The sequence below is a fragment of the Larimichthys crocea genome, chromosome VI, assembly GCF_000972845.2.
Source record: "Larimichthys crocea isolate SSNF chromosome VI, L_crocea_2.0, whole genome shotgun sequence".
Classification (NCBI taxonomy): domain Eukaryota; kingdom Metazoa; phylum Chordata; class Actinopteri; family Sciaenidae; genus Larimichthys; species Larimichthys crocea.
The window spans coordinates 13,412,818-13,431,286 of NC_040016.1; the positions used below are offsets into that span (position 1 = coordinate 13,412,818).

General features: G+C 38.6%; 1 protein-coding gene across 1 annotated transcript in view; it reads right to left on the bottom strand.

Annotated features, from left to right (window-relative positions):
* Positions 1-1,981: 1,981 nt before the first annotated feature.
* The window catches only part of pparg (peroxisome proliferator-activated receptor gamma), a 29,199-nt gene continuing 12,711 nt past the window's right edge, over positions 1,982-18,469 (bottom strand). Inside the window, exons 2-9 of the mRNA XM_010731330.3 lie at positions 15,349-15,645; positions 14,836-15,002; positions 11,465-11,603; positions 7,910-8,109; positions 5,311-5,428; positions 4,683-4,843; positions 4,322-4,565; positions 1,982-3,453 (exon numbers count right to left, since the gene is read on the bottom strand). Of these exons, the coding sequence (XP_010729632.2) occupies positions 3,206-3,453; positions 4,322-4,565; positions 4,683-4,843; positions 5,311-5,428; positions 7,910-8,109; positions 11,465-11,603; positions 14,836-15,002; positions 15,349-15,645 (1,574 nt within the window). The 3' untranslated portion in view covers positions 1,982-3,205. The remainder of the gene's footprint in view (positions 3,454-4,321; positions 4,566-4,682; positions 4,844-5,310; positions 5,429-7,909; positions 8,110-11,464; positions 11,604-14,835; positions 15,003-15,348; positions 15,646-18,469) is intronic.

Sequence of the window (18,469 nt, forward strand, 5' to 3'; positions counted from 1 at the left end):
TCAAACAAAAACAAAACTTCCTTGTGTAAATCATAATCGCTATCTTTGGACTTGGCCCTGTGCGGATGGACAACAGCAGAAATAAACTTTATGAAAATTATTTGGCAGATTAGCTCAGGAATCTTGGCAGGGTATGGTCAGCAGAGACCAGCCGTAACAAAGTAAGGATATGCTGACTCGACATAAAGAACACATTTAATTACCATCATCATCAACCATCCAAAAGGACCATCCGGGTCAGAGCCAGAAACCCCCACGCCATCATCTGCCAATTCAAAGGCTTATTTTTAGGGGCCAAACTTCTCTTTTACGCTGCTACGTTCTCACGACCTGGTTCTCTCTTTGTCTCTCCTTCTTTCCTTCTTTTACAGCTCACACATATTCCTCTTATTCCTGATCAGATCTTATTGTTCCTGACATTTTTCCCGACATAGAAAGAGAAAGAGGCACAGTAGCAGAAGTGTGGTATAATGTGGCATAGGAACAATTTTTCAGGAAGCAGAGCCACATATAGAAAACAATGTCTAGTATGTATCCTGGTGACGAACCCTATAGAGGATTAGGTGTTTTGGTTCATTGTCACTGCTGTTGTAGTGTCATTTTTGGCTGCAGCGTGAACATAGTGGTGCATTTAGCAGCTAAAGAGACAGATATTTCCCTCAGGAGTTGGTGGAGACCAAAAACTGAGCTATAAGAGAATTAATATTGGATTCACATTCAATGGGTGGCCCGAAACAACTCCAAGTTAATGATAATGTTGCTAGATATTGTAACAAGTTCACCATATCATCTGAAAAGCGGATAATATGTCACTGTTCATATATATATATATATATATTAATTATATATATAATATATATATATATATATATAATATATATATATATATATATATATAATATAATATATGAAAATATAATAATATAGATATATAGTTATAACACCACACACTACATTGTTAATATATTTAACTAATAATTACATTTCACGTGCAGAAAATGCAACGGTCAATCTCAACCAAAAGTAGTTTCCTTAGGTTTTACAAATGATGGAAAATCACCAAATGAAGACCAAGATTCACAAAATATATATATATTTATATTTTAAAAATGACACAAAGAAGTAAGGGACAAACTGTGTATTTTACCTTTTCACAAATAGGTTTTCAGTGAGGTGGGATTTTATCTTATAATTGGTCTACAGATATCTGAACAACTCACATATCAACAACTCACATAATATTAATATTATTACATATATAATATTATATTAATACAGGAATATTGTCTTGTGTTCTTGAATTGCAAACTGAATTTCACAATGAATACATCATGGTCATAAAAATGTAACTCAATTATACTATTATAGGTTCAAAGGTGTTAATTTCCACTGATCCTGACATTTATAGGATTTGATCACAGTTATGGATTTAACCGAGCATAAATCCTTCGCATGAAATAAAGTGTCTGCTGTGAGGAAACTGTCTGTGCAGTGAATTACTTGTCAAAAAGCCAGACGACAGAAAAGCTCAGTGTAAATGAACCCGTGGCACATGTTGAGGTGACCTGATGTCCTGAGTTTGACTTACTTTTACCTTGTCGTTGCAGGCCATAACCTCTATGCTATTTCACGTCTCTCTGTTAACTGATCTGTTCTAAAAAGATAAAACAAGGGACAAAATCTGGTGTCCCCTTTAGAAAAAAGCAGCATGTCCAAAAAACACATTAAACTCCCCCGCTTTGCTGATCAAATCTGTATCCACAGACTTTGGTCTTCTGGCACAGTTCAGCAGAGTTCAGATGTTGCAATCGCTTCAACAGGGTGTGTTTGGTAAGAGACACGGAGGACAGCTGATGTCATAACTGCATAACACATTTCCAGGAGTATGGGCGACTGGAAAGGTTTCAAGACGAGACGTTATTTGGTAACAGATTTTTGGTATGATATTTGGTAAGCACACTTGAGACAGACGACAGACAGATTTCAAATAAAAAGTTAGAAAATATTTTATTTACAACAAATTTATTCCCACCCGCCCCCCTGTTAATCCAATCCCTTTGTCTGCTGACCCCCTTCCAAAAAAAACAGAAAAAAACCATCTGATTGACCAGACATGGCAGATATGTATACAAAATGATTTCATAGTAAACCTCAACCACTTCTTTTTCAAGATTTTGAAATAAAACTCAGATCCTCATAGCCAATTGTGTTTGTCAGGCAATTTCATCCATACAAAAATAATATACATGAATATATATTATACATCATACATGTGTAATACATCTAATGGTTTTTTTTAGGTGGCATTAATTTCACAAAAAAAAAAAAACATCAAAAAGAAAAAAAAAACTGAAGGCACGACATGGCGTATACTGTTTCATTGTTCATAAAAAGCTGACATCGACATCATAATGTGCCCTTTGTTGCTTCACACTTTCTCACAGTTTGTACAGGACAGACACTAAAATATGTTACAGGCGATAATCTTGATTTCTGTCTTTGGATGAAGCTGATTAACAAGCGATAGCACCTTTCTCCTGATGCTGATATTGTCTGTGTGTGTGTGTGTGTGTGTGAGCATTCATGCATTTGTGCGTGTTCGCAGAGGTACTGAAGCACGTACACATAGCTGCTGCCTATGACGGTTGTAACGCAACATGATAGATAAGCTGCACATGAACGACGCACACTGTACTGTGTGACACATGGTGTAGAATATTCACAGTTATATATTTCTCTTTTGGGCACGTAAAGCAGGCTGTGTAGAGCGCTCGTGATTTTAAGCTTCAGCTTGCCAATAAGAAAGTCCCCTCTCTTTCACTGAGTCATAGATGCTCGTCCCGATTGTTGCAATAGGTGGTAGTTTTGTGTTTAAGTTGGCAGCCTAGTCAATCACAAAATATCCAGGCTCAGCAGTGGCTAAATGACTGTGCACCACAAGTTATTCACATACTGCTGTCTAGACCAGATCTAACACAGATTTTGTCTTCCTTTCCTTGATTCTCCCCCCCCATCTCTTTCTCAATTTCAGTCAGCCTGTCTGGCTACCTCCCTCTCTCTCTTTTTTTTTTTCAAACACACCAGCAGCACAAAAAGTGCTTTCTCATCTAATTTCACAAGTCATGATTTCAAAAATAAAATCTCTTTATTCCCTCTTTCTTTCCTTCCTTCTTTTCTCTACTTGTCCTTTCCCTTCTGTTGAATTCTAATACAAGTCCTTTATGATCTCCTGCAGCAGTGGGTGTAAGCACATTTCCATCTCCGACTTCTTCAGCAGCTGGATGAGGTGGACGTGGTCGGTGACGATCTGACGCAGGTCGGTCATTTTCTGGAGCAGCTTGGCGAACAGTTGCAGAGAGTCTGGGTGGTTTAGCTTCAGCTGCAGCTCCAGTGCGTGAAGAACTGTCTCCTGGAGCTGCTCAATCGGCTTCACGTTCAGCAGGCCTGGGCGATCTGGACGGGTTACAGAGACAGGGAGGATATGTAAATCAGTGACATTTCTGGGCATCATGGATTAAAAAAAGAGGTATGGGTCCATAAGAGAAGAAAACAGAGAGAAAGTGAAGAGGGGTGCTATAAATTACACATTAAGTGTCTATAGGCTAAAACTACCTTAATGTAGCTCTCCTTTATCACCAGACCTAGCTATATTATTGCTATTTACAAAAGACTTCCTATCTTCATTTCAAGCTACAATCTGAGTCATTTAAGTTAATTATTTACTGAAATTCGTGATTTAAATCCTCAACAGGTCAAGGCCAGACTTTTATCAAGTAGCCACATGCAAACCAGCAATATTAGACCACATAGTTTGGGTTTTAATATGGGAGTGCGTGAGAAAAAAAAAATGAGTCAGCAATACTATCCCCGAGCAAACTGATAAATGGATCAAGGGAGGCCTTGTGTATATAACGTAGTGGGTTGATATCTTAGATTGTTAACAGGAGCCAGCCCACATGACTTTGTATTCACAGTAAACTAAATTGTGCTGATTGTGCTGTCTGGCAGGAAATATCATGAAGTTCATGAAATAAATGCTATAAATAGTACTTTGTTTAAAGACATTATTATTCTGTACTGAAATATACATATTCAAGCCCTGTTTTACTGCACTGAGCACTTGATATGATATTGATTGATTCAATTCTACTTGTTTCCATCGTGAGCTTACCCTCCTCCTGGCTGCGACTGCATATTAAGGAACAGACATAAAGGGTGGTATCAAATTCATCATTAAAGACTAAGATGACTCCTTAGTTAATATGACTTATGAATACGACATGTCCTATAGAAGAAGCAAAAATCAAAACAAAAGACTTACCCCCGCTGAGGATAACGACAGCCAGAAACAACGCCATGTCGCTGTCATCCAGCTCCAACGTGTTGAACTTTACTGAGAACTCAAACTTTGGTTCCAACATTTGACAGAAAGGTTTCCTGAGACTCTTGAGGAACTCTCTCGTCATGAAGATCTGTCCGTACGCGATGAGGGTCCCGTCTTTGTTCATCAGAGGTGCCATCATGATGATTAAGACCTCAATCACGCCGTACTTAAGTAAAGTCACCTGGGGAAAAAAAAAAGGGTTGAGATGAAGAGCCGATCATAAAACACCTCTATACTCGCTGAATAACTAAATCCAAATCTGAGACACAGAACGGATGTATGTATGTGTTCCTCTCACCTGATCATTGAGATCCAGCTCAATGAACCCTGGGATACTCTTGGCAAACTCTGTCACTTCTCTCACTGCTTCAGCTGAACGTGATTGGCAGCTGTGGAAAAAACGCAGCTCCACAGCATCCAAAATGTTACACTCTAAACCTTGGTGAGCTCCTGAGAGACCTGAAATCAGACGAGATGTATGTAGAAAAAAAAACGCTCTGGTGAGGCAGCTCAGTTGCAGCATTACAAGAAAAAAAAAGACAAGAGTTGCGCAATGTTTTAAATAACTTCATAAATGTAGAGCCCATTCAATAATAAAATTTGTTTCTTTGTTTTATTATTTTAGTGACTTGGGCTGTCGACTACATCAAATCATCAAGCAAGCTTAAAAAAAAAACCATTCAGAGTTGTAGTAGCAGTGCTATTAAACTGAAATGAAGACTAATCCTGGCTTCAGACATTGAAATCTTTATCCATATTTAGGATTTTTAGGGGATTTAAATAGTGAACAATGAAGTGAAATAAAATATCAGCTCAGTTTTATTATCAGGTTATATTAATTGACTAATAAACAGACTGGTAGAATAGAAAACAACAGCAAAAACAGACTTCACATCATGACAAAGAATACTTTATACTTCTAATACCTCCATGTGCGACTGTCAGAGCAGACATCTGCTGCTGGTGCTCTGGGGTTGGTATCTGTTTGCAGTTAATAAACTGCTCTCCTTCCAGCAGAGACTTCATGTCGTGGATGACAAAAGGCTAGAGGTAGATAATAAAGAATATGTTAAGAAATAGCAGGTAGAAAAGGAAAGGAGAAAGAAGAAAACAACTCAAGGAAAAAAGAAACAGCGTCCGCTCCTCATGGGTATTTTGAGGACATGAGCTACAGATGTAATCACATATACCGTGCATACTCTTTGCTCATTCATCAGACCAGCAAAAGCAAACACTGCACATCTCGTATGTCTGATGGGCAAAGAAAATAAATCTTAGCTGCAGGCTGAGGCAGACAAAAACACCATCCTCAGGTAAATGAAGCTTAACTGAGTTAAAGTCGCACTTACTGTTAAAACACTGGCAAAGACATGCACTGGCCTGAATGATGAATGGTACCATTCACATACTTAAATATTTCTTTTTCATAGCGCTAAAATGAATAATAAGACCTCCAACAGGGAATTAAAGCAAGCAATGCTCTTATGTAAGTGAGTGAATGAGGAGAGAGTGGAAGTTCAAGGTTTTCATTTTTAAATTAAATTTTTTTCTTTAAAAAGAAGAATTAGTATGTTCATTCTCTTTTATAATGCACCTTTTCTCCATTTAGTACACTCCGTCCAGCATTGCTAACTCAGTGTAGTCATTTCCTTTTTGTGATTGCTTCGTCGCAACCGTTTTCTTGTTTAAAAATGCATTACTGCAACTAAATTGAATTGAGTCACACATACGTCAGAAGGCGTTTTTCTTCTTGCCCAGCCTGCTTTATATGAGGAAACATGAGCATGTTTATCTGAACTGTTGATTGATAGTTATCTTGTTACACAAGCAAAAAATGCTTTCACACAGAGACATCATAGTTATCCACTTTTACTTTAGCTAACATTATACAAGAGAAAGTGTCTTAATTATGCAAACATTTTTTTCCAAGGATAAAAACTGTAAAAACTGCCATTTCCTTCACCGCTGATAGTGTGCTTCAAGTGCCGGTGGAGTTAAATTTAACACCGCATCAACTCATACCAAGACTCTACATTGTAAAACATTTGCATATTCTACAAACAAGAAAATCATTGACTCATGCTAATTTGTTTGAAGCGGTTTGCTGTGGTTTAGTAAATAATCCTTCATACCAACAGACGCTTCAGTGCCATTTGGCTGCTATCGTCTGTGTGATGAACAGTCAAAACAAAACAGGAAAGAGATTTGGGGAATCCTTGAACTCTTTTCAGAAGCGACAGCAATGAAAAAGAAACTCTGTTTGTACAGTTGGTCCTCCAATATAGAGGCGATAATTATAATAATAATTACTATTGAAGGCAAGAGCTGTAACTGGTGCATGTAATGGTTATTATTTATCGTATTTTGATTATTCAGTGTACACTACTGAGTTTGTTAATTTTCACTAATTCACTGCCTTTGCTTAAAGTCAGTGTGCCTAACAGGTTCTTCTATAAACCGATAAAAGTTATATTGAAAGTTAATATCCTGACATATCAGCAAAGAATACTCCATAAAAGGTATGAGGGCATGTTTTGCATTCATCTCTTCTTATATTACTTGTTTTTAAATACACTTTTGGATCATTTCTTCTTCTTTTCATTTCGACTTCTTTTGTTTGCCACTTGTAATTTACTTGATGTGGATTTTACTGATTAGGTCTCTTTTGAATACCGAGATTCAATATCTCCAAACTTTGAGTACAAAAACACAGAAATAGATGGTATCTCACACTTTCATGATTTTGGCCAAGACATTTTCCTACAGTCCACTCGTATGAATTACCAAATGTCCTAATAAATTAGTTTGACGTTTTGAGTAGGAATGTTGAAGCCATTACTGTGTATTAGACTGCCGCGAAGCCGTGTTATCCTGTTGCATAGCTTGACCACTGTAATCTGAGATGTTTTCTAACAGCCGAGTCATGTAGAAACCAGTCGATCCACTTTTCCTATTAGAGCAGCGGTAAAAGGCTTCATTTAAACTAAACTGAGTGGATCAACACAAAGATAATGCTCGTAAAGAAATGTTAACCCATGCAGTGAGTTGAACTACTTAAGTTGAATAACTTAAATTATATCTGTGATATAATGCATGTTCAAAAGAAGATACAGCGATTGTACACAGTTACACACTTGTACACTTATATCAGAGTTTTGGTAGATTTGGGAGACTGTGTTGATTTTTGCTCAGCCTGTATGCTTTTTGGCATTACGACTAGATAAGTATAATCGCTTGTGATGTTTCCCAGAGTAGGATTTATAAATAAAAAATAACATTAAAATATAGGTGAAATTTGTACAGTACATCTCAATTATGGAGGAGAAGAAGTCGCCAGGGGAGCAACAACTTTTTCTTCGGCCTTCACCTCAAAATTAAGCTGCTCATCTGGTGAATGTGCCTGTAGTAAGTCTCACTGAAAACATAATTTATGGTACTGTGATATCCAGTAGAAATTCTATACTATGTTTGCGGCGTAATGCCCCTCGTTATACATTCAAGTAGAATTAAGGCAGTGCTGCTTACCGCGTTATCTGCGGTCTTCCCAGAGAGGATGGCCCTGGCCTTGGCCTTGGTAAGGGGGAAGTATTTCAGATATGCCTCGTACAGATGCCGGGAGAGAGCCCTCAGATCTGCTGCCTCAGGGTGCATGTGCTCCATGTCAGATGAGAACTCAGCCAGCAGTTTCTCCTTCTCTGCCTGCGGCATCCGGCCAAAACGAATGGCTGGGAAAGGAAACAGACAGACACAGGTCAGCAGGCAAATACAGTACATAAGAGCACATGCAGAAACATACTATACACACACATTTTTATATACGTATACGTTCCCATGATACACAAAAAAACATAAATTGTACAGCCCATATTATATATATTTTTTTTTAACAAATGCAGGGTCAAAACTCAAAACAGTTATCAATCTCAATTTGGTTCAAAGAGAGCTTTCAGGCCCAAACAATCTGTGACAATCTTTCATGAGGCGTGTCTCATTAAGTAATTCTAAAAAGTAGTTATCTTTTTTAAAGATTTTCTTTTTGGCCTTTTCAAGCTTTATTTCTGATAGAGATGCTGTAGAGAGAGAGATGGGGAATGACATGTGGGAAAGAATCACAGGTCAGATTTGAACCCTGAGCTTCCACAGCAAGGACTGAGCCTTTGCACATGGTGCGGCAGCTCTACCAACTGAGCTAAACGCCGCCCCAAAAGTCGTTATCTTTAATAATATGTTTGTGTACTGTAGCAGCTCATTGAAAAACCTGAAAAACTATTTCAAACACTTTAAAACCAAGTCTCCTTCTTGTTTATTTTAATCCGTTGCTGCAGATTATATAACAAATATCCTCATCATTTACAGGTGTTAATTTTAGATTGAATAATGTCACTTTTTGCTGGATGTTCAGTCGTTTTATTTTATTTTTACTTTCTATTTAGTGCCTAGAATATGTTGATCATAAAAATATGTAGGCGCAATACAAGAAAGACAATACATTTAGCATTTTTTCAGTGGCTCCATTACTCAAGTTGCATTACAGTAATCTAGATTTTCTGGTTAATGCGGTAAAAGTATTCTTCGCAGTCACTCTGAAATCTGACACTGAGTTACGAAATGGTTAAACCCTCTTCTTTTGTTCATGGAAGTCATTAGTTATCCCTCTATTCAAACCTGTGCTCTGCATTAACTGCAGTGTGTACATGATTGCGTTATGCTGACTGTGATGAATGCACACCTTAAGCAAATGAATACAAAGTAAAATAGCCCTGCCACCAACAACTGGCAATGATCCCAGAGTAGTGACACAGCAGGTTGGAGAAATCAGTTAAGGTCTATGTACTCGGAGATGTCAATCATTGATTAAATGAAAACCCACACAGTGCCGACTTGCTCAGCATATGAGGAAATGACAAGGCAGGGAGACAGAGTTAAAGTTTCCTTTGCGTTCATGTTAAAAAAAATCAGGAGTCTCTCGAATGTTGAGGTGTTTTGATGTAGAGGGGGTGAGACTGACCACTGCCCACGTTATTTCCTATTCAGCTGGCTGGCTTCTGTGAGCAAGTACATTTTACCAGGCAAAATCTTGAATGACCAAATTGTACTAGAACCTTTTTTCGGCTTCTGGGTGAGACAAAAAAGTAAAAATCTGACAGTCACTGCTTTAATCGACGTACGGCTGTACAAATATAGTTAATCAGACTATTGGCACAGTCAGCCAGACTGTGATGCAGTATTTTTTATTCATGATTCATTTATTACGACAATCCCGTCCGTCACATCCTTCCTCACATCCTTCCACTTTACTGGACGAAAGGCAAATGTCACTTTAAAACTGAAAGCTATGCTAAGACGAGATCACCCGAGTTTGCAAAGAGCGAAAGCTGTAAGTTGTCCCACCCTAAAATGCACAACAAAATTGAAAGGCAAGTCAAAGAGATGTCAAGCAAGCATATCCTGTGCACGCCTACACATTAATGAAATCCCCATTGAAACTCACCTGGGGAGCCATAGTCAGCACTTCATATAAAAACAGGCTTGATGCGCTCCACTGGCCGACAAAGGATAATAAAACAAAAACATTGTACAGCTGAACAATCACAGGTGAGGTCTTTACATACTGTGCTGCTACTGTGGAGACTTCTGTCGTCTTTTGCATTTGAGTGGCTAACTCTGCTTCAAGACAGAAGAAGAGAAACCAGCCTGCTTTTTTAAAGCTTATGAAAATCTCCATCCAAATGCAGCTTGTGCAGCTAAACAGCAGCAACAGTAGGAGCAGCAGTAAACTGCATTTGGAGCGCTATTGTTCGTCCCACAGGCGGTTTGGCGTGGGAGGTGCTGGCACCTTCGCTGTATTCGGTTCCTTTCTACCCTGACCTGTATGGGCGAAAACACTTAAGCGAGTGCACCAGTGCTGATCAAAGCTTGCATCTTTGCTCATTTCATTTGAAATCGTTCCGTTTGAAAATAGCCTTGCTTGTAAATTGTACATCAACTCAAGTGGCAAAGTCTGCCCCATTTACAACATTTATGAATATGCTGTTATAAACTTGCGACTGCTCAAACGAACAGAGCAACTCTGGGACTCAAAATTCTGGCCATTTCTTTCATTAGCACCCATTTTTATATTGTTTCAGCATGGCCCATGAAGGCAGCACAATGATGTCAGCTGTTCACAGATATATACTTACGACACAAAGCAGTCAACTTACATCACTCATGTGCAATCATATTGCAACAATAAGCACACATCGTGCGTGATCAACACTGCAATGTATAACTTTCCAAATGTCACTCAAACATAAAGTAAAGCTGACAGAGCGTCGAGTGCTCTGAAAGGTGTTGTTGAATCACATTTTTTGTAGGTTAATTGTAGGTTGTAGGAAAATATCTACAAGCATAGTTGGCACCCCACTACAGTTACAGATGTATTGATAATATATGAATATAAAAAATGATTTTAGCTTTAAATATGCAGGTGTAGTGATGGCAGTGTGGCTCACTCTTTCAGCTTGACAGTAGCAAAAGTATCGGAGACTTTTATCAAAGACTCTAGACTCTGTTTTTCGCTGTTTAGAACAGTCTTTGGAAGAAAGGACGTTTCGCTTAGCTTTATATCTTTTGGGCTGGCACGATATACATTGCACGTGTCCATGGAAACTGAAGTATGAACCGAGGGTAGCTACACAGGCCGAAGACCACAGAGGAAGCAAATGGCAACATATAAAGCAGTGGTATACACTGCTGCATATTTTACCACCACACCTCAAAGACCAAATTTGGCAGCAGTGTGGTGAAGATGTATCTGCAGTTTCTCAGAGGGCATCAGAAGCAGAAGAGCCGACATGCAAGGAAGTGTTTCCTTTCAAAGAAGAGTCAGTCACTGTTTATTTTTAGTGAGCTTGAAAATGACAGTAGTTCTGACTTCCATTCTCACCGTGTAGTTGAACTTTTTCATGGCCTGATCATAAATGTTTTAAATTCATATGTAGGTTTATCTTTAGTAAAAAAAAAAAAGAAATAAATCAGGTAGGTATTGTGATACACAGGTTGTTCAAAAAAGTGTGTAGGATAGCAACACCGCCTTACCGTTGTGTGACATGCCGACATTGAGGCACTTCTGGAAGCGACAGTATTGGCATTTGTTGCGGGACTTCTTGTGAATCCGACAGTGAAGATCACAGTGATCGTACACCAACTTTAACCTGATAGTGCGTCTGAAGAAACCCTATGAAGAAAGAAAGAGAGAGACAGTTACAATCAAGCTATTGCTATTTTCTTCCTCCTTTTTTCTTCTAAATGCTCCTTTTCTGGGAACTAGAATTATATAACTTGATGTGACTATCTTCTTTGGAAAATGGGAAAAAATAGGATTGAGAGAATATCTGTGTTGGAAAATAAAACTCTCTTTTCCTAGAATTATTTTGTAAATACAGAGCAGCCTTATCTATATTATAGTTTCTGACAACACAGGTGTAGGTGGGACAGAAAGGAGTAAGGATAGAAAATGGTAACTGATTATGCCCAAAAGAGATCCACATTTTCTTGAAAAGCATAAAAATAATTTTATTTTTAAAACTTTCTACTTCGATATTCATCATGTGATCCAAGTTTCTTGTTGGTGGAGTAGCTCCATTCAGCATATATTGACTGATAAATACAGATTAGATATCTGTCTCTTTCTAATCTGTGAGGAAGTCAATTATACTGCCCACGAGCGTGTTTAAAAGTAGATTGTGTTTCAGGGTGGATTTGAGCTTTGATGTTTTCAACCTTAGGACCAAAGGAGCAATAAGACTTATCGCAGCTATTAACTATGTAGCCTTGGTCAAACTCCTATGCGCAGTCACGGGATTGTTGATGGCTGTGGTGTTTGTCTATGCTGACTAAAGCTAATTTAAAGATGAATTGAATAGAGAAAAAAAAAGCAACCTATAAAGCTTTATGAGGCTTTTTTGTTGGGAGCATCTGGCATCTGCGTTCCTGTGATCAACAGATGTTCCTTTTTTTAATCTTAGGTTATTTAAAGAAGGAGGAAGTTAAAGGGGGTCAAGACTCCACCTCAATAAAGAATGTTTTCTTATTTGAAACAATTAAGTGTTTGCCTGTTTGGCTGACCCCCTCTTCTCGTGAGTCTCCCCTGAGACTTAAGCAGAACAATGACTTCTGTACCTTACCTTCATTCAGCCTCTGAAGGTACCGTATGACTTAAATTAAGTGGACAGAGAAAAAGATATGCCTCTGCCTTGTAGTAAATCCAACACCACAGTCCTGAGAGGCTCATTTAACTCTATTGTAATGGTTGTGGTGTTGCATTTGATTGTATTACTCTGTAAGTTGCTTTTACTTTGTAAAAATAAAAACACCTTTCAATACAACACAGTCCATTAAACCACTACACTACCACTACAATATACAGTAAAGTAAACTAAGTCAATGATCTTAGCTGGTGATACTTTTTATTTTTACTAAAAATGTCTCAACACTTTCAAACTTCCCTGTCTGTTGCTCAGGAGATCGTTCATTTCTGCTAAATACGGAAATCGTCACGAACACAAGGCACAGTTTCATTTTTAAAACAGTCGAAAAAGGCTGAGCACTTTAACTCAAACCTCAGTAAATGATGTGGGCATGTGTTGGGGAACTATATTTAGCCACACATTTGGTTTTGCTAGCATGAATGGCATAAATAAACTACAGTTCATTATAATAAATAAATAAAGATGTCATTGATGTTTGTGTGTTTTTTTCCCCCCACTATGGCAGATTAAACTTGTTAGTCAATTCAATTCTGGTTTTGGTTTTGTTATGAAATGTATTAACAAAGAGAAAAATATAGAAATATTAAAAATATAAACCGTCCTTTAAGTAATGTATTTAAACCAAGTGTAATGTATTGTACATGTAGTATAAATCCTCAGATGATGTCTAATTTTAATAGTTATTTAGGGCTAGGCTTGGGGCGAGGTTCTCTTACACTGCATAGACTAGCCGAAGGTTAAAGACGCACAGCATGTACTGCAGCTTTTCATGCTAATTGGTGTGGACTAAATTTAGTCAAACAATTAAAGGAAAGAGTGTACGCAGAACTGCTAGTGTTTCTGAAAATCAATCTCATATGTCTTTGGAGGACAGTGTCACAATTTATGCTACTTATAATGTCTCAAAGAAAATGGAAATGTATGTGAAACCTCACCCACACTCTATTAGTTATTTATACTCTATACTGACAGACGATCAGACAGAGAGTTTAAGGGGCAGGCTGTAGAAACGCAAGCCTTTGATGAGCCCTTGCAGAGTGGAAAATGTATGGGGCTTGTGGTTAAAGTGACAGACATCAAATGAATGAAAAAATGCACACTTCTCTCCATGCATTATAGAATTATTTATTCCACCAACATGTTTCAGTGAAAAGTGACTGACAGAAAAAGAAAGACTGGCAGAGAGAAAAAAAAAAAACTTTCTGCGATTCGCAGTAGAAATTGCTACACCCATTGCCATTTCCTGACACGACTGAGGTGGTATGACTCGCAATTGTTCTTTTTTCTTCTTGATCTTGAGCATTTCTTTTTTGAGAGCAGCAATCTGAATTTATTCTCCACTACTGTGAACTGCAATTCAAGCCGTATGCCATATACACCTCCTAAAATGATTGGTGGGCAGAATTTCTTAAAAAAACAAAAACAAAACAACCAAAATTGAACAACAATAAAACAGCAGTCTCCTGCTGGTTGTAAAGTGTCCACTGTTTGGGTGGCTCACTGTGTGATTACCCAAGAAAGTACACAGAAAGCGGGGAGTGGCATCGGTATGTTTGAGGCCAAGTATGTAAGATTCTAACTTTTAGACTGCATCCTCTGAGTGCTGGAAAGTGTCCCTGATTTGTTCATTACTGAGAACTGTTGGTATTGGAAAACTATTGTAATAATCTATTTTATTTTTATTTCCTCCAGACCTCCAACTCTACTGAGTTGACCGCTCCTCTGGAAATGGAGTGTAATGAGTTGATAGCTTGTCTGATATCAGGCAAAGGCAGACTGTAGCTTGGTCAACATTATTAAGGCATATGGCTCGTGATACAAATCCTAAATGTACAACAAATCCCATGGAGAGACCAAAACCAACAATGAGTCTGTCCTTCTCCCAATACTTTCAGTTTCCTTACCTGTGGCTATCGGCTACAAGCCTTTTCATTCCTACTGAAGATGCAAAACTTTAGAAACAGGTCACAAATGTTTAGTTTAATTTAAAAAAAAAAAAGTCAAAATAATTTTGGGCAAAGTTGGGCACTTGTTTTTAGACTTCTTTGCCATGGATTTGGACCACTAGCAATATCACTAGTAGTATTTACAGCAGCAGGATGATATATATCAGATTGACTCAAAATAAAATAAAAATTAATAATGCCTGTCTGATGTACCCAGTTTGCTCATACTGTGCGTGATATCTTTCAGTCCTACCTTACAGCCCTCACAGGCGTGGACGCCATAGTGAAACCCTGAAGCTTTGTCTCCACACACGCGACACTCGATGTTTAACGCTGCCACTGGCGTGTCGTCCTGAAGCTTGGAGAACACGGGACTGTCAGAGAACTGCGGAGGCGACTCCGGCTCCACCTTGATTGAGTCTGGTAGAAGAAACATCATCAGGCAGGCAGGACACCAAGTAGGCATACAGACAGAAAACTAGAAGTCTTACTTCACCTCATTTTTCAGGGTTTAAATGCTCTGTTGATGTCTTCACATATGCATCCTATAATCTCTAACAGTCTATAATTAACTATCACATGTTTTCAGCACAGGTACAAATCATGATCTTGACCAACTGTCCTTGCATTAAAGCTTTCTTATCTGAAGATTTGAGCTACACAACAAGTTGATTCAGTTTCTACCCTCTGCGAAGGAGCTTTTAAGTTTGGTGTTCATACAAACAGCATAAAGAAAACTGATTTTACTCTGGTTACGCAAACTTACTGTGTGTGTCCAGCTCCATCCTGTAGCTGTGCATGTTTGTGTAGTCCATGTTGGTCAGGTGTTCTTCGCTCTGCGGAGGACTGGGGTCATAGGGCATACCAGCGGGGGAGATGCAGGATACGAGCGAGGGAGACAGGGAGGACTGAATGGAGGAAGAGGAGATGGAGGCGTAGTCTAACGTGGACAAATGCTTCATGTCGTGGGAGTGGGAGTTGTCTTCCAGCTCGGACAGGTCCACAGCGTTCAAGCTGAAACCGACAGGCCAGGCTAGGAGCTGCTGGGTGTCCACCATGTCTGCTGTGGTGGGAGAGAGATGAAGGAGTGACGCAACAGCTGATGCAATATCCTTTGTTTACTGTTAGTGGCCTTGTTAAAAGAAAACAGCACTAGAAGAACGAGAGAGAGGAGGGGAGGAAGAGGAAGGGAGAAAGAAAGATGACGATGAAAATATACGTACGCGAGCCCACATGCTGCCTTGTAGTGTTAATTATTAAATATGTCTGCTCAAAAAAAGACCACGACCTAAACAATGCACACACACACGCACACACTCATCACCACGACGAGTACGATGAGTATCCAAGGTGCCACAGTTCATTCCTGCAGTCTGTCGGTTATCTAGTAAACAGGGAGGCAGACTGTGTCACAGGGAGTACAAGACGAACTCTGGCTTCAGAACAAAACACCGTCTTCCTCTGTTGCTGTTTGGGTGGCTCACTGTGTGATTGCCCAACCAAAGCACACAGAAAGCACGGACTGTTTGAGACTTGGTCTGTCTGAGGCCAAGGATCTGAGATTTAAGCTTTTGGAGTAGAACCAAGTGCACCTTCAGAGTGAAAATTAAATTAGAGTTGAGTTGAAATGAGTAACTGTTTGTTAATTACAAACTAGGCTGGCACTGAAAATAGTTGTTTGTCGGTTTTGGTCTTTTCAATAAACTTGTTGACAGTAAGAAGAATATAGTATCTCACAAGGATTATTGTTTTTATAAACTCTGCTACTTGGGAAAAAAATCAAATAAATTTACATGAATAATGTATGAGAAATGAGCTTAATCGACATTCAGACAGTCTTGACGCTGCTCTTTCTAAGTATTCACTGTTGTTCTATTCTTTGTTGATACAAATGAACAAGGGGTCTTCAGTTGTTCCAATATCTAACTCAGTTCAGACATTGGAGGACAGAAATCTCCCGAGTTGGTCAAAGTCCAGTCATGAGAGGTTACTACAGTCCAGACAAAAGCAAACTACACACAGGCTGCATAATCAGAGGTTAAGTTTGTACAAGATTGTTGGTTGGTTGGTGATCCAGAAATTAGTAAAATATCTTGTTTATGGGATGTTTTTAATAGTTAAAGTGTATTTTCTAAACTACACACCCCACAGCTATGTGAAGTGTTTGAATCTCTTTTAATCTATTACGGAAAAGAAAAAAAGTTATAGGTTAGTTAAAAGTTGGTTGTTCATGTTAACAAACAACATAAAAGTCTTACTTAGTTACTCCTTCCCCAAGTAAATTTTGACTATCCTACCCACTGAATCCCAAACCTACTCATTCCTAATGAAAACGCGGATCTTGAAAAACTGGTAATACAAAGTTTCAACAGCTTGAGACTTTCTTTGAAGCAGCTGGGCACTGTAGCTTTTAGTAGACTTTACTCAAACATTAGTAGTAAATGTACTTGTTGGGGACTATTTTAGTCAATTAATACATATTTGATTAACTAATTAGTATTTACTGCAACAGGATAGTTTATGTTGGATTGGTTAAAAACTTCAGAGCCCATGTTCATCATAATGAAGTCACTCAGCGCAACTATGTGGTTCATTTATTTATATGTAATAGTTTGTAGACACCAGCAGAGGTCTAGGGCACAGAAAGAAAAAGCTCCATCAGGCTTTGGATACAGATGATTCTTGTAAATAGGATGAATTAATTGTTGGTTTTATTTTTTTTAACCAATTTATTTGGCATTTGTTGACAGACAAATGTATATCACCAGTTAAATAATTTCTCCTTAAACAATCATGTTTCAATCAATCTTTTCATGCAAAATTTAAAGGCAGAATACAGGGAAAGCAGGCGTAGCAGTGAAAATGCTGACTCATCTGTCTTTCTAAATATAAATACTGGAAACCATTTCGTTTTCCCACACTTTTTTCCGTTTCTTAAGAGAGCGGAAGCCATGGTTGATTTCTAACCTTGATTTAAACTACAGAAAAAGGAAAGACAAACTAGCAACAGGTTATAAATAATCAATGGAGTAAAAGTTCTGTGCACTGAACCACCTGGACTGCAAAACAACCTTTTGTAACCAACCCTGATTCTTAAAATAAACCTCCTCTAATTAACCTTGAGTGCCCCATCTGGAAACAGAAAAAGTAACAAAGAATGCATTGAATTATGCAACAGGACAAAACTAAAATAGCAATACTCAGATGGCACAGTAGCACCAGGTATAAAATTGGCTTGAAATGTTTCCAGATTACTTGGCAAAACATCCCCGCGGAGCAAACATCCTCCTTTCTCAACTACTTATTGTTTCCTTTTTACTTGTTTGGAATGTGGCAACGAAAATCATCAGGGGATCCACTTAAAATTCACACTGACGCTGACATTGTTTCAGGACAAGAGAGAGAAAGAGGAATGTGTGTGTGTGTGTGGTTGTAGCTTCCACTGCCTTGGAAGCTGCTGCAGGGGAAAATGCTGACTATTAATAACCAGAGAAACCTGGTTATTTTTCCGTTTGATGGCTGGTTGCCAGCCGATGTAAACCTAAAATAGATTGAGCATTGGAGCGACTTGTGTCCTGGTTGGCATGAAGTCATCATATGGAGACATACATCTAGTGGGAGAGAGAGAGCTCTAGAGATGAGAGAGGGAGAGAGATAAAGTGAAAGGGGTGAGAAAGAGCAAGTCCCCAGACCACTTCAAGAAATCAAACTGCACCCAAGAGGCTTCAAGAAAAACCCCTTAAGTTAGGAAAGTCATGCTCTGTACTCGGCAGGCTCTTCAGCACAGCTTAGGGAGAAAAAAAGGAAGACGACTGCTGCCTGGCAGTTAAGCCATTGTGCTTAAATCATGTCATGAGTTTGTGCTGTAACTTCTCTCCTGAGAGCGT